Source organism: Oenanthe melanoleuca, chromosome 9, assembly GCF_029582105.1.
Source record: "Oenanthe melanoleuca isolate GR-GAL-2019-014 chromosome 9, OMel1.0, whole genome shotgun sequence".
Taxonomy (NCBI): domain Eukaryota; kingdom Metazoa; phylum Chordata; class Aves; order Passeriformes; family Muscicapidae; genus Oenanthe; species Oenanthe melanoleuca.
The window spans coordinates 11,576,393-11,592,747 of NC_079343.1; the positions used below are offsets into that span (position 1 = coordinate 11,576,393).

Below are 16,355 nucleotides of genomic sequence, written 5' to 3' on the forward strand. Positions count from 1 at the left end.
TAATAACCAGATGGACATTCTTCACTAGCTCCAAGAACAGTTCTGTGTTAGTCAACAAATTAACAAAGGCTTACTTGCTTCTAATATCTCAAGCTACAATGAATTTGGGAGCAGAATGAGTTGTTTCAGCAGCAATATCAATTTACAGTGACAGCAGAATAACATGAATTCAAAGGGGGTTTTTATCCTCTCAATTCCTTATAACATCAAATGGAAATGTGCACTGGGGGTGCGCTATGACTGTCTTACACTCTTCTTCTATTTTATTTTTTGCCTTAATTTATGTTTTGGTTTTACATGAAAATCAAACCAAACTGTCACTCACTTTAGTTGGACCATTTCCATGAATGGTGACTGGCAGAGTGTCATACACTGAATTCCTTGCTCTTACTTTTCCTTCTTCAAATTTCAAAAGGACTTCATCTGCAAATAAACAAAGCAGTACAGTAAGTTCATTAATAAAGGCTAAAATTTCAGAGTTTTTAAGTCCTTGCTAATATAATATATCTTGCTGTTGCTATCATTGCTGGTATTATTTATTTAGAAGCTTTTGTTCATTTTTTTTAACTAGATCTTGAATTCTAAGCTCCTTATGATAAATAAGGCAACATCAAACTTCATATTTTCTCATCAGCAGTTTCAGTATTGGGATAAAATCTGCTTTAAAAATAATTCTAATTTAGTGCAAATACTATTTATAGAGAAATCAGTTATTTCAGATATGATCTGAATACAAAATGTTGTTCCAAAATTGGAGGTCAGATGCAAGATAGGAAGCTTCCAAGGATGCATTTTTTCATCAAAATTCATGACTGCTAAATAAAGGAAATTCTACATTATTCTACATTCTACTTCATTATGTACAGCTGTTGGCTTAAGAATATCTAAAATGCAATTTTAATTACTAATTTTACTCCTGTAATTAAGTTTTGGAAAGGCAGATGGAAAAAATATCCTTAACTCTGTATTTGCTGCCAACTTAATTCATTTAAAACTATTTTTTTCTATTTTAAATCAAATATTTTATCAATGAGACATTTCAATTAATAATCAACCCAAAAGACCTGTAAATTATGCGAGGATCAGGTTTACCCATCCAAAATAAGCACATGTAAAGAACTACATTCATAGTTAAGCCAAAAAATAAATGTTAATAACAGTTAATGAAACACACAATGTGCAAATCATACACTCACCAACAGCTCCATTTAGGGTCTGGAAAATTGCACATTTGTGGTCCAAAGTAATGTTAATGTGCTCCTGAAATCAAAGCACCAAAGCTGTTGAGGCATTCTAAAAACCAATGTTTTTACAGTAACATTGCAATTATTCCATAGTGGAAGCAAGGAGTCAGGGAAAATGACTCTATGTGTTCTTTACATTGCTACATTTTTCTGTATTCCAAAGTTGTGCAGTTCTACAGCAATCAGTTTTGTATATGCAGAAACTTTAAACTTGAAGGATAAAGGTCATAACACTCCCCAGGAACTGCAATTTAGCAGCATAAGCCAAAGAAAATTTGTATCTTTAAAAAAAAGAATTAACAAGTCTTGGCCAAGAAACAAAACATGCTGTGTTTCAGAGTCACAAAAATATAAAAGTCAAATTTAAGTATCATGTCAGAATAGAAAACACTGGTGGTTTTAAAACATGTTCCTAATGTTACATTACTAATCCTAGCTAACTTTAAATGCCATGTTTTACCCATCTTTGAAGCGTTGATTCAAGTATTTAACATTTAAAACACACTTAAAAACCCCCATACAGATGACATCCTTTGTTTTGGTCTTCCAAGATTTTCTTACACATTCTACTGGGTTTATCACCACTACACAAGGAATCAGTGCTGATGTGTAGGCACCACAGAAGTGTTGGTGCAGCAGTGCTCTGCACAGACACAGCTCTGGTCTGGAAGACAATCCATTTAGACAGCTAATTATGTTACTTCTGACTGGGATGCAGAATCAGCTTTAATATCTCCACACCCTGTCTCTTCAATTGCATACCTGGCATCTGGCTTGACTTGCATACAAGCAATTGAAACAATAGAGGCTGGGAGGGATTTCCTGAGAGCAGCAGCTGAGGTTTGTCTGCTCAGAGGAGCAGGCTGAGGGGCACTCCTGCTCCCTGCAGCTCCTGGGGAGGGCTGAGCTGCTGGGAATGGCTCAGAGCTGCACCAGGCAGGTCCAGACTGGACACTAGGAAGCATTTCTTTATGGATAGGTCAAACCCTGGATCAGTTCCTAGAGAGGTTGTCAATACCTCCAGCCTGTCAAATGCTTAAAAAGCTTTTGGACAATGACCTTAGTCATTGGGCCAGGCCCATATTGGTCAGCCAGCCAGACTAGATGATCACTGTAGGTCCCTTCCAACAGGAATATTCTATTCTATTTCTGAACCTGTATCAAATCAGAGCTGATTTTCCTTTAAGTTATGCCAGAAACAATATGTATATATTTAAAAAACTTTTACATCTGCCTTAAGCATACAAGTTACCAAAGTCTTTCTCAAACTTCTGCTATATCAGCCTCTAAAGTCTTTTTGCATCAATATATTGTTAACTTCCCTTATCCCTCTTTTTCCAGCATCATAGACATATCTCTAACATCTATCATGGTTTAATGCTGCAACTCAGCAGAAAACTTCCAGTGAGGACACAGAGAGGTTTTCACCAAAAATTTACAATGCAGCTTTATTGAACATATTTGCACAGAAAGCTGAAGGCAGGATCTGAAATGGCAGCAAGCCAAAATATAAAACACTGGATCAGCAAGTAGTTCAGTGACATCCTGGAAAAATGCCACATTCTCTGGCTGTCAAACTGCCAAGTACATGGGACCCTCATTGAGATAAATGTGTCTGATCATATAGCTCAGAGCTGTTATTTCTAACAGTGAAGCAGAACCTGCCTGGGTCTGAAGACAGCCTGAAATAATATATCAAGTCATGAGCATTTGGGAGGCTGTTCATCATTCCAGCAGTAGGAACCTCAGGAGAACAAACAACTGTCAACATGGCACTCCAGTATAGAGACAGCATTCCTTGTCTTTTCATCTCCTGGTGTTTTATGAGGAGCAGCATGTTATTTCAAGCAGAAAGAAAAGAGAAAGTGAGTTACTACCTACCCTTGCCAATGGGTCAACATAGATTTTGGTGTAAAACAGCTGGTCATCATCATTATCCTGCAGATTCCATTGCTGCACAATACGATTTATGTATGGAGCATAACCAATAAATCCTGCAACATCACACACACAGGTTATTTCCATCAAAAGCACTACCCTGCCAACACTGCCCACCAACCAGGGACTTCACTCTGACTGGTGCCAGTAAAGAAAAAGGATGAAATTTATGAAACTTGGCTCAAAATCTAACCTTCTTCCTGAGGTATGTAACAGGTCTGTTTCAAAAAGTTAACAATTAATGGCTATTTTTATACTAATGGTATTTTAAGTTAAAAAATAAATCAGATCTGCCCAGGATAGTTTTGAGAATGCCAAAGCATGATATCAGACTATCACTTTCCCAAGAAGCCCATCTGTGGAAAAAGTTTGATTTTCATCAATCACTTCTTACTGGCAGAGATGCCTGAATATAATACTGCCAGAAACACAATGAGAATTCAACTCAAAACCAATATACACCAAAATAAAATAAAAAAAAAATAGGATGGATAGGTGAGGGAAAGAAACAGGGACACTCCCAGATCTGCACACAGAAGGGTGTCCCAGAAATGACACACTCAACAGCTTCTGCACAGCACAGTATTTGTATCAGTGCATGCATTAATCAAGTGCAAAGTTATTAGCAATGCTGGCATTTAAAGGAGGATTCCAGAATTCATCCATCACTGAGATTACAGGGAGTAGCTCCCACTCCTTGCAGAAGGAGCTGTGTAAGCCATGCTGACAAGGGCTGCCAGCACACCCACCCTGTGTGCAGAGGTCTCCAGGAGCAGGCAGCCAAGTTCAGGAATTCTGTGAGCAGGCTGAGCTGTGCCACAGACAGCACGTGCTGCTTTGCCTGGGCCTGTGCTCTGCCATCCTTGCACAGCTGCTTGCTACACCCTGACTACATTTACAAGTTATTGCCAAACACACACTGCAAATTTGAATGAAAACCGAGCACAGAAGAGGAGCTATTCAAGTGGGGAGGGGAGGAAGATGACAGCAGGTGCAGCCATCAGTTTTATACTTGGGTATTTCAGGAGCAGCTCCACACACCAGTACATACAGCAGGTAACTGAGATGGCTCATGCTCAAGTTCAAGTGTGAGGGTCACACTTGCCTCCTGAGTTCAGGAATCGCTTCCCACTCCGGACCAGAGGATACTTGTCAGCCAGCCTTTTATCTGGCCAAATCAGCCCATCTGCTGCAAACACCACCTTGTGATTAGTTTCCTGAAATTTCTTTAGCAGCTCTTCAGGGCCTCCAGCGAAGATAACATCATAGCTTAAAAGGAAAGAAAATACATCTGTTAGGTTAAGTTTCATTGTAGTGTTTCTGTGTTCAAAACAAGTCATTGGACTATTCAAATTTAAAAATCAAACAGCCCTTTCATTCTGAAAAATTACTCAAATCATATTTAACCACCATGTAAAAATTCTATACCCTTCTAGGAGAGAAACTTCAATCAGTACTACTTATCCAAAGTAGCTTCCCCTTCTGCTTTTTAGTCTTCCACATTTTGGACATTCTTTTATCTTCACATTTTATTTATCTGAAATTGATTTTCCCATTTTCATGTATTTTGCTTAAGTTTTTAAAAACACCAATTTAAAATATCAAACTTTTACAGATGAAAAGTAGGACTGAAAGATGACTTTCACTGGGAAAATCTAGATGATCTTGTCCCTAAACACAGCAGCACTGACTCTTTTAAAAAGTCTTATCAGGAATGCACTTAGATGTCAATGAAGTCTAGTTGCCCATAAAAAGTATATTGTATCCTGACAAGGCACAGATTTCTCCTTCAATCCCTTTAAAGTGCTATTTATGAAAAACTGTACCTGCCCTTGGCTCATCTTTGGCTGTTACAGACAGGCAAAGGTCAGCAGTGTGCCAAACCAGAACAAAACCTGCCTGGGTTTGGCCAAGGTCCTGTAAGAATGGTCATCCCAAGCCTGGTGGTTTCTTGGGCTGAACCAAATCTAAATCAATGCCTGGCAGGCACAGGGGGTTGGGAACACAGCCAAGCAAACCAAGCAAGCAAACCAACCCCCCAGCATGGGCAGGGATGCCACACACACTGGACCAGCCTGCCCAAAGCCCCATCCAACCTGGCCTGGAACTTGGAATTTGCCAGGGGTTGGGCATCCACAGCTGCTCTGGGTGACCCATGCCAATGCCTCCCTCTTCAAGGTCCACTTTACACAGCATGAAATGTCACAGTGAAATTGGAATCACATCAGAGATTAGTCTCTGGTTGAAGCAGCCAAATATTTTAGTGGCAGCATCTCAGCCTTGCAGTTTCCTCATCTGAGCACAGGAATATTTACTCTACACATGTACCTTAGAAATTAAAAATCACCAGCCCTGATAACAGGCAAAGAGCAAAGTCTAACCCTGACCAAGACTTTTCTTGCAAAGCCTTTTAGCTGGGCTAACTAGGACAGCTGTACCCCCACCTGCAGTACACAGAACATTTTCCATTGCAATGGATTAGCCAGCAATAGTACCAACAGATCAACCATTACTGACTTGTGGTACCCCTTTATTGCAGTTCTGAAACTATTCAAGATGTCTTTTCTTCAAAGAGGATTTCATGAAATTGGCCTAAGAGAACTGAACAACAGCTGGCTTACAAATGTAAAAAAAGATTTTCACCACAAAGCAAAGTATGAACCCTGGAGAGGAAGTGTGTTATGTAGTCTATATAAGTAAGTGGTTTTCTGAAAACTCTGTTTTTCTGCAACTTTGGCAGAAGAACTCATGAAAGAAATTGTACATTTTGGACCTTCCCCAGTTTCACAAAAAATGCCTGTTGCTGCCCAAATGTACAGGAATACACTTCGCTCCCTTTTCCATTTAGTTTCTGTCGCCTGACTCAATGCCAGGCTGAGCCTGTAGAACACACAAGAAACAGGAGACACGTTGAAGACAGACAGAGAGAGATTTGTCTGAGGCTTTAGCTCAGCAGCTCATGGCAGGCTGTGCTTCTGCTCTGTGCAGGGCAGTGCTGCTGCTGCTAGGAGCTGCAGCTGCAGGAAGGAACCCAGCACCCTGGAACATTGCTCCCAAGGACTGTCTCTCTGTGGAAGAAAGCCAAAGTTGAGCAACATGCTGGGCTCTGCTTGTGAAAGGGATATGCTACTTAATGCAGCACAGTTTATAATCCTAAACCCAGAGCTGAGCTGCTAAACTGCAATGGATATCATGCAGCTCTATTAATCCAGCAGGAACCCACACTTGCCATTAATGGCCAAGCTCCTCTGCTTTGCCAAGAGGTGATTTCCTGTCACCACATCTCTTCCTGGGCAGGACCTTGCACCCTTGCTGACAGGATCCTCACCAGCTGCTTTGTGAGGCTCCCACTTTTCTCTCCATGAAAAAGGAAATCTCCTTAACACCTATGAATGCATCATCTTCTCATTTACCTGCTTTGTCAGATTACATTCAGCCTATTCAGACCTCATCTCCTGCTGTAAGGGGGGATTCTCTTCAGGTCTACACCACTTGGACCATCACAAAACAGGTCCCAAGACTATCCTTGATAGTTCAAACTGTTATTGTTAATGACTTTCTTCAAACAGGACTTCAAAATCTGACAGGGAAAAAGTGTATTGACTTATCCAGGAAAAAGCTGGCTTCCTTGGAAGGAAGGAACAGGAACAGCTCAGATACTCTTTTATTTATTCTTCATAAATCCTTCCAATTAAGTAGAAAGCAAGAAGAAAAAAAAAGAAGGAGGGAAAAAAAAAAAAAAACAGAAAGTTTCCACAACCTAATCCCATTTCCTGAAGCTCCCAGATGGCAGATGCTTGGGACTGGAATCCACCCTCCCTCCCTCTCTTGCAGCAGCAAAGCATCCTGCTGTGCACCCTGCACTCCCAGCAACACAGGGAAACAGCAGCAGGGACTCAGGTGCTCCAGAACTGACCATCCACAACTTTAACAGTAGAATTTGGTGCTATTGGAGCTGCAGGGTAAGAGCTCAAAATACAAGTTATAGTGGCAACTAGTGACTAGCAATGTCACAAAACAGACACAAAACTATTCTGTCACTTAGACAGTGTCCCCACCAGGACAACACATGAACCATTTTGAGATACACAGAAAATATAATTATCCCTTAGTTTCAGAAAAATATTAAAAAAATACAACAAAACAAACAACAAACAGAGAGGCATCAAAATTCTTCCATGATACAAAGAGATGTCTATGGGAGTTCTGGATGGACAGTCACAACACCAACCAATTCATCCAGTCTACACTGGCCATTAGCCAGTTCAATCTGAAATGGTCCAAAATAAACCAGAAGTTAGCTCAAGCAAAAGCAAGCCTAATTTAAATGGTGTTCCATCTGCAGGCATTTTGCTATCTACACATAGGCACAAGCTGTCCACAGAAGAAGCTCAAACTATTTCCAGAATTTTGAGCCATGTAACAAACTGCTGGAAAAAAAAACTAACCAAGAAACTAAGTTTGTTAAGTAAACAGTTCCCTAGAAATTACTTGCCTAGTTACAGTAAGCAAACCAGATATTTCCTTTCCCCACCCCCAAGATTAATATTCCAAATGCTTCACAATGAATATAATAAAAAACACTTGAAGAAGAAAGGAAGTTCATGACATTTGTCTTTTCCAAACTTACTGGTACATTGATCAGCCTTTAAATAGCAAACCAGGATTTCTGGAAATGAAAAAGCTCATTAGAATTAAAACATTATACTAGAATCAGCAAACTGGTCTTTTCTCTCCTGTCTGGGATCAGTTCCACCAGCTTTAAATAAATATGTACTTGGGATTTCTGACTTCAGGAGCTTGGGAGGCCTTAAATCCTGTGATTTTTCATGGGAAGAAAGATTTTTGGCTTTTGCACTTTGACACACATGGTCCTCTGTACTCTCTCACCCATGCCAGCAGACAGCCTATCCCTCCAGAGGGTAAATTATGATGGAGAAAATTTGAACTAGACCTTTGTACCAATTTGATAATAAATTTGCATATTATACCACATAGGAAGAAAATAGTTATAAATTAGGATAATAAATTCAGAAACAAAGAAATTCAATGTTAGTAGAAAACATTGGGGGAATGCTTGATTCAGCTGAGCTTTAGCACAGACAAAATCTTTGAAATTAACCTTTAAAAGTTTCAGTTCTTTTATGATTAGTAGGTCAACACTATGAACAAACATATAATGTATTTACTTTTAGAAAGATTCTTTTTCCACTTAGCAAATGCAAAATTGAACAAATCAATAAGAAAAGAAATTCAAAAACTGGATGTATACCTCCAAACTGGGTAACTTTTACAGACCTAAGCAGAAAAAAAATAAAATTCAGCATAATAAGTATCCCTTATAATGATAAATTAATGAAAATTATCTAGATTTTTTTGCTTTCTAGGTATTTCTTTTACTTATCACAAGAGGTAAAATTGGAACAGAAAATTAATTAACATATCTGAATTTGCTACCAGTTTAATAGGCTACTCCAACTTTCCCAAAGTGTTAACTTATACAAAACAACAAATTAACTCTAGCACAGAGAAGTTCTCCTGTTAAATGCTTTCCTCAGGGAGCCATTTTCCAGCTTCCTCCATATCACTGTTACTTCATGGAACAAGATTGTGCCTCTGGTCCCTCCTGGACACTTTATTTCTGGAGCTGCTTTTGCTCCCCCTCCCAGCCACACTCCCAGCCTGCAGCCACATCCTGCTCTCACTGCAGTGAACAGGGAGAGGACAAATGCTTGCCTAAATGCCTGTCAGCAACATTTTTTTACCCCCTCGAGGCAGCAGAACTATGAACAAGTAAATCTGTAAATCTGTTATATATTGCTCCAAAAGCAATCTACTATTTTTATGAATGAAGAAAAAATGACACAAACTCCCTCAAATAACACAGTGAAGAACAAAAGCATCATGCAACTGTCAGCATGTCACAGCAGCTGCTATTGCATGTCTACCCAAACTAAAACAGAGACAAGAAGTCAGGTTTGCTCACCATTCAACAAACAGTACAACCAAGTCCTCTTGCTCAGCGTAGCTTTCAATCCCTTCTTTCAGCAGTCGAACTTTCTGCCCTCCACCAATTGAGTTGGGCAGCTCACCACCTTTCCATTCTTCACCTTTGCCAAGAACCTGGAATAAGAGGGGGAATAAAAAGCACTTTTTGCTAGTACCCAAACCCATAAGGCTTTTTTAAAGCAGACCCTTATTGAAAACAGATGCTAAAGCAGAAGCAACACATTAAAGCATAGCAAGCCAGCATTTCCAGCATCATAAGTTTTTCATGTCTGAAGCAACATTCAGCACAATGACATCACTGCAAAAACATGAGAGAGACATTTTTTAACCAAATAAGAATCAAGCAGTTGCCTGCTACTGCCATTTACTCAAATGTGTCTCCTTCAGAAAAAAAAAAAAAAATATAAAAGAAAAGCTAAGGATTGCTTCAAAATTTGTATTAGAAAAACATTCTGAATGAGACCTTTGAAATTCAATAACTTCCCTTTAGGAACAGGAGGCACAAAAGACCTTGATGGATCAGGGTATAACTAATACAAATTGCAAACTTTTTTTACAAATAGGGAAGGATGGTTTCCCAGTACCCAGCTCACTACTAAAACTCAGTTAAACATAAAACTCCTCCCCAGTCAAGCACTATAGCAGATTACATGCCAAAAAAAGAGCTCTTGTGTTTTGAACATAATGTTTTTGGAACATATAAAGCCTGGAAAAACTACATTGCATTATGTTTTGGACAAATCTGCAAAGCTAAAAGATGTATCCAGAGCTCAGGCTGCTCTGCTCAGGTGCTCTAGTACAGCTTTATCATATTAGGAAAGGTTCTCTCAGTCCTCTAAATTCAGTGGTAGAAGTCAAAGACCCAAATAATTTCCTATTTATAGTGCAGGCACTGTGTTAAGTAAGCAGAAAAATTTCATAATAGCATCTGAATTCCTGGACTTTTTCTTGGCAGAACCAATTTGTGGGGAAAGTTTAGAAGTTTAGCACCTCCCTTTTTCCCAAGGTCATGTAGAGGCCAACCTAAGTACGTGACATACAGAGGCGTGGAGCAAGGCAGAAAAGGCTGGCAAGAATGATAGAAATGTATTGTCCTCTCAGAAATTACAGGTTCCTGGGAAACAGAGAAATTTTCAGTTGTGATCCTCCTTCTTTCCGTGCAGCAGTGTTCCAGCCTTGCTCAAGGAAGGGGACCCAAAGCCCTTGAGTGCAGTACAGCTCCCAGAGGTGTTCACACAAACAAAATCAGCCACACTGAAAAAACAGGCTCTGTGGTAAAATGTGACAGAACCTGTGAATGAGAAGGATGCTGACCATGATAGCTACAAACCCCTGAAGCAGCTCCTAAGGCTTGTTCAGAGAGGCATCAGCAGGTGAGCAACAGGGAGAGCAGCAAGAGCCCTTCCTGCTCCCCAGCTCTGCTGCTGCTTCCCTGTCCCAGCACACAATGAACTAAGGCAAGGTCACCTGCCACTTACTGGTTCTGTTTCACAGCATGGACAGCACAGGTACCTGGTACAAAACACTTTAATACAAAACACACAATACCTTTACTGTGTAGTTGAAATGCTTTGCAGTTCGCATGAAACGGTGAAAGCCATCGGTTTCTTTAGTTGCTACAGTAAAGACTAGAAGTTTATCTGAGGAAGAAAAGAAAAGAACATGTATTAATATGCTTTCAGGGCACAGTTTGTAACATAAAATGCAATGAACAGCAGCACTAGCTCAGGGGGCTTCATGACTTTCTGTATCTCATTCAAAGAGAGGAGGCAAATACACTGCCACAGTATAGGTGTGAGACATTTCCAAACAACTGCTATGGGCAAGGTGCTCTATTTAAAATTATCCTCTGGAAGACAAAGTAAGTCTATTTACTCTGTAAACAAATAGTTTAAGACACAAAAACAAAGCCAGTGTGACTACTGGACAGGAAGAAATTTTCAAAACAAAAATAACCTTCTACTTTTCAGTCTGAGGTAATCATGCTACCTCTTACCACAGGACTGAGTGGTGGTAAGAAAACTTCACCCAACCCCAGGAGCTCCCCTGAAAGCCAATGGTGCATACTCTTCATGAAAATAAACTTTAAAAAAACCAACAAAACAATGAAATCAATCCCCCAACAAACAGCATTTAGTGCTTTTAAGCCCTTGGGCAGACACAGAAAAGCAAGGAGTTTCCTTGGGTTTTTTTTTGGTTTTTTTTTATTCAGAGCATATGTACATTACAGCACTGCTAATTTTGCCCTCTTCCTGCACACAGGCAAGTGACCATGCAATCAATTTCCTCTTCACATTCCAGAGCTTTTAACACAGTTCGAATGGGGTCATGAATTTCCACTAAATAGCTTCCCAATTAAACTACTGAACAACATTTAGAACCCTATGCAATATGCTGCATAATGAAACCAAATAATTTGAAGCTATAATTTGAAGCTTTATCCCTATCTAAAATGAAGTATTTAATCAGACCAGCCTGGATGCCAGAGTACATTGCAGTTTCCCCAATTCAAGCAACAGCTGCCCTCTAAACAGAGCCCATGAGATCAATCCTTGCAATAAAATAAAATTAATCACCTATGATGAGTATTCCAGACAGAATGCCTGTTACTGCATTACTTGCCAAAAAAGCATCCTCTGGATTTACCTTTCTCAATCCAGCAACATGTGCACAAGTGTCTGCTGTGGAAAACATTCCAATTAACTCTTCAGCTGTGTCCACCACCACAGGCTTAGCATCCTCAGAGACCAAATTCATCCTGAGTGTGTTCAAACCACTCACCACTTCCCATTTTGCTTTATGTGACACCAGCAAGAGTTAACACAAAACATGATGACCCAGTTCCCACGTTGTAGAAGAAATGCACCTTGCAACTCACTCATGCAATACTCTGCAGCCAATACTTCAAGTGTATTGACTCAGACAGAAATTCCTGTCAGAATACAGACATAGTTTGTAGAGAAACATAAAACCCCCTGTTCTAATGAAATTCAAGTCTGCTTGAAGCAGCCACAGCAGACAAACTCTGCAGAGCAGGCTCAGGTGGCACTTTCCTTTCTCTTTCCACTGAAATATGGCTCAGGTTCAGCCCAAGTCACCAGAGCATCCTGCCAGGTCTGACAGTGGTCTGGCTGCTCCATCCTCACCAGCAGCTCTGCTGGTATACATGGGGTACAGCAGGGCTAAGACAAACACATGGAAACTCTGCTTTTGCTACTGGTCTCAGTTTAAGGGTGACTCAGGTGGTGTTTCTGCAAACTGCAGAACACTTGATCTGCTTTGTGACCTGGCTCTTCCTGAGTCACTCCCTGAACAGATGCAACCCTTAAGCAGTGACAGCATCCTGTGCCCAGTACCTACACCACCAAAACAATCTGTGCCTTGAGCAGGGCTCCTGCAATTTTATCTGACACTGCCCAAGTTCCTCAGCTGCAGACAACATTTCTACCTGCCCTCCCCACTACACACAATTTTGTGGATTCCTCTCACATCCTGCTATCACTGTTTTGGGTTTTTTTCCTCCTTTGACTGAGGGTGTCTGGGAGGCATGGGGGAACAGGGGGACAATGCACAATCCTTTTCCTCAAAGGTCCTAGAGACAATTTTCACTGCTGGCTCTACAGAACCAGACTCACACTCCTGCAATACAATATGCAACAAAGAAGAAACTGGAAACATTGCAAATTCTTCCATCAACTCAACTTGAACATCCAAAAATTTTGGGAAGCCAGATTTAGAAGATTAATTGCTCCACCTTTTTCCTCCTCCTTTAAGGGCCAGCAGACTTTTTGTAGCAAAGAATCAAAAGAAAATTCCCCAAGTACATCTCAAAAGGACAGGAGGACCTCAGGGCACTGAGGCACATGGACTTACAAGGAGACAGAAACAGAGCAATAATGGCTCAATACCTTCCAGACAATTTATTATAAAGATCATGCAATTTCAAGTAATTCTACTGAAATCACTACAAAATTAATAAAGAACATTGTATCTTAGACTGTGACTAAAACAGAACTGATGACAGAGGAGGGTTTTCCTCTATGAAGGAAATTACGACTACTTTTTTGGTCAAGCACTACATTTTCAAATTACAGAGAACTGGAAAAATCTGATCATACCAGAATTGCATAATCAACCCAAGTGGATCCATTATTAAAAGTTTCCTAGGTGACCAGATCACTGACTATAACCATGGAATTTGGTTTGAAGTAGGCATATTTCACACCTACACATTGCTGAGAAATGCTAACAGCAAAGAGCTCAAAAATCTGTACTTGACAACATGATGTAAATGACAAAATGTGGGCTGCAACAGATTCCTTCCACAGTTACTAAGTCAAAAAAAGTTTAAACTAACATACAAGTACAGTTTGGCAAGCAAAAAATAATCTACTGTTCTTTATGGGATATTGTTACTCTCTCTTAATGGAATACACATTATTCATGTATTTCAAGATTCACTTTGGAGTCTGGTATGTTACTTGACCATTGTGGAACAGGAGGAAACAGAACAATGTGCCAAATCATAAGGGATCTCAACCTGAGCTTTACAAAAGAAAGAAAGCTGAGCAGGCAAATAATACAGTTTATACTGATAGGAAATGGCAAAAGAGCCTGAACTGCACCAACAGACAATGAAGCAATCTACATGGGCTGTCTGAGTGGGGTTTGCAAACAGAACAAAAGAAAGCTATTTTAAAGGTACTTTTTACATTGGAAATGGTTTCTTTTTAACATGTTTACCCATTGTCTTTTGTTTTTTTAATGAGAGTTGAAGAAGCTTAAGAGGCTTTATTTCATGTCTGTGTTGCACCACTGACTTTTAAGTGCAGGTGGTACTCAAATAACTTTTAAGTGCAGCAGAAGTGTAATTATAGCATTTGAAGTCCCTTTAGATCTTTAGAATTAGAGTTTCTTATAGATTACTTAGTCTTCACTGGGGCCTCTGTTTTTTGGGGTTTTTTTGTGGTTTTTTTTTGGTTTGTAGGGTGGTTTCTTTTTTTTTTTTTTTTTTTTTTTAAAGCTGTGTCTGACCAAAGAGCAGAGAAACATGTTTTTATTCTCTATATGGTATATATGGAGAGACAATGCAAACTGCAGTAAATGATAGTTACCTTGGCACATGATAGAGGGTATTATTGACCAAATGAGGAAAGCAGAACCATTCTTATCCAGCTAATAAAAAATATTAACCTAGTTCCTGTACGTTGCTGTGACTATATTTAGACGTGATAACTTGCACAGTTTCACTGGCAGATTTCCACCAGACATGGGAGATGTTTGTTTCTTCCAGTGGAAGTGAGAAGAAAAAGCTTCTGACCACTAAATATTTCTGCTAATTCCTTTTTAAACTTTTAAACTTCATTCACTTTGAAAAATCTATTCCTTGCTCACTACATTGAGGTACAACAACTTCTTGGAACACTTCCCCCAGTTCTGAGCAGCAACATGGATGCAAAGTGACTTTCACCATCTCACAGGAGAGTCAATGTGAAGCACAGCCCTCCCAAGGCAGTAAGTTTATCCAAGTGTCATTTCCATTTTGGGATGAGCTATGCTATTTCAGCTGCTGCCACCCACAGTGTCCAGGGAGCAGGTTTGGCCCCAGGACACCCTGTGGGTGCAGAGGTTCAGGGCTGCACCACAGCCCTCCCTGCACAGGCTGAGAGTGCCCAGAGCCCCCAGCAGCATCCCTGTCTCCAGCTGTGCAATGAAGACCCAGGCACAGCAGGACACCCCAATCTGCCACTGTGGCCTGGTATCCCCACTGCAAAACCCCCACAAGCAATTCCATTAGCAGCTAGACACTATTCCTGCTCCACCATCCCCTCCACAAACCCCTGCCCTCCATGGAGTGTCCACCCTAAGGAGCTCTGCTGTGTGACTTACACATCAGCTTGAGCTCTGCAGCTCAGCCTGGCTGTCCACCCCACACAGGGACAAATACCATCCTGGGAGTGTCTTCAACAGGAACAGCATGCTCAAAGAGCAAACTTGCATGAGACCAAGCCACAGCAGGGGCTCCCACTGCTCCCCACTCTCCTGCCACAGAGGGTGGGGGCTGCTGGCTCCCCACTCACAGCTGCCAGAGGCACCCTGGCACTCACTGATGGGAGTAAAATAAATGCTCAGCTTGGCATTTATTCCCACAAGTCAGTTTGTGTAAAAAGGAAATGTAAACCCTATGCTGCAGTTCAACAGGAAAGCATGAAAAAAATCTCCCAAGAGCTGCATGCCAGGTATGTGTTCAGTTACTGGGATGAAATTGTGTCAGACAGATTTCCAATAGTTACACCCACAACACAGCTGTTCTGTTTTGAAAACAAGCCCGAGAGGGCATGCATTTAGCCAAGAAAAGTATATCCAGTGACTAACAGAATTCATTTTTACATGCAAATTAGAAACCCTCTAGCACACAAGTTGTGAAAGACAACAACACTGCACATGGAGCACATGCAGCACATTAGGAAACCCAGTGAAACTTTATCAAAACAAATCATTCTTTTTTTTCTGCTACCTTCTGCATAACAAATATTTATTTCCAGAAAGAAGACCAACAACCCAGAGCCTTTTCCTTCAGTGAATTAATTGCCTGGCAAGGTCTAAGCCAGGAATTGCCGTGGTAGGACGGCTTTAAGCACAGTGACCTTTCTCCTTGTATCCTGGCAAAGAAGCATGCAAAGAACTACAGTCATTCCTCACACACCCACATGGTTCTTATTTATCTTGAATGAACACTCTCAGAGATTACTACATAATTTCTACCAGGGGTTGTGGGCACTAGTATAGTAGCTTCAGAGCAGCCAAAACTGAACATATTGCTCACAGCCACACAGAAGCTGACTTGGATTCAAGTACTACAGACTTCTCTGGAGCAGAAGTGAGCTGGATGATCAAAGGACATCTGTTCATGGTACCACATTAAAACCTATATCTTTAAAACTAATGGCTTATAATGGTAAACAAATGATATTTGGTACTTGTAATATATTTTTATCCATATTCTAGAGTCTACATAAAACAGCCTACTTTCCTGTTTGCAGATTACATCCCACCCTGAGGTGCTCAACACAGGAATTATTGCTCATTTAATTGATACAGAAAGATTGATACACAAAGTTAGTTATTACAATGTGCAAAATAAATCAACAGCAAGTTAATAAA

The 16,355-nt window shown here is 40.3% G+C and overlaps 1 protein-coding gene across 2 annotated transcripts in view; it reads right to left on the reverse strand.

Annotated features, from left to right (window-relative positions):
• PLOD2 (procollagen-lysine,2-oxoglutarate 5-dioxygenase 2) overlaps positions 1–16,355 on the reverse strand; it is a 49,197-nt gene that overhangs the window by 23,454 nt on the left and 9,388 nt on the right. For both annotated transcript variants that reach the window (XM_056498885.1, XM_056498884.1), the window contains exons 2-7: positions 10,740–10,831; positions 9,169–9,305; positions 4,288–4,451; positions 3,126–3,238; positions 1,197–1,260; positions 326–423 (exon numbers count right to left, since the gene is read on the reverse strand). In XM_056498885.1, coding sequence (XP_056354860.1) covers positions 326–423; positions 1,197–1,260; positions 3,126–3,238; positions 4,288–4,451; positions 9,169–9,305; positions 10,740–10,831 — 668 coding nt within the window. The remainder of the gene's footprint in view (positions 1–325; positions 424–1,196; positions 1,261–3,125; positions 3,239–4,287; positions 4,452–9,168; positions 9,306–10,739; positions 10,832–16,355) is intronic.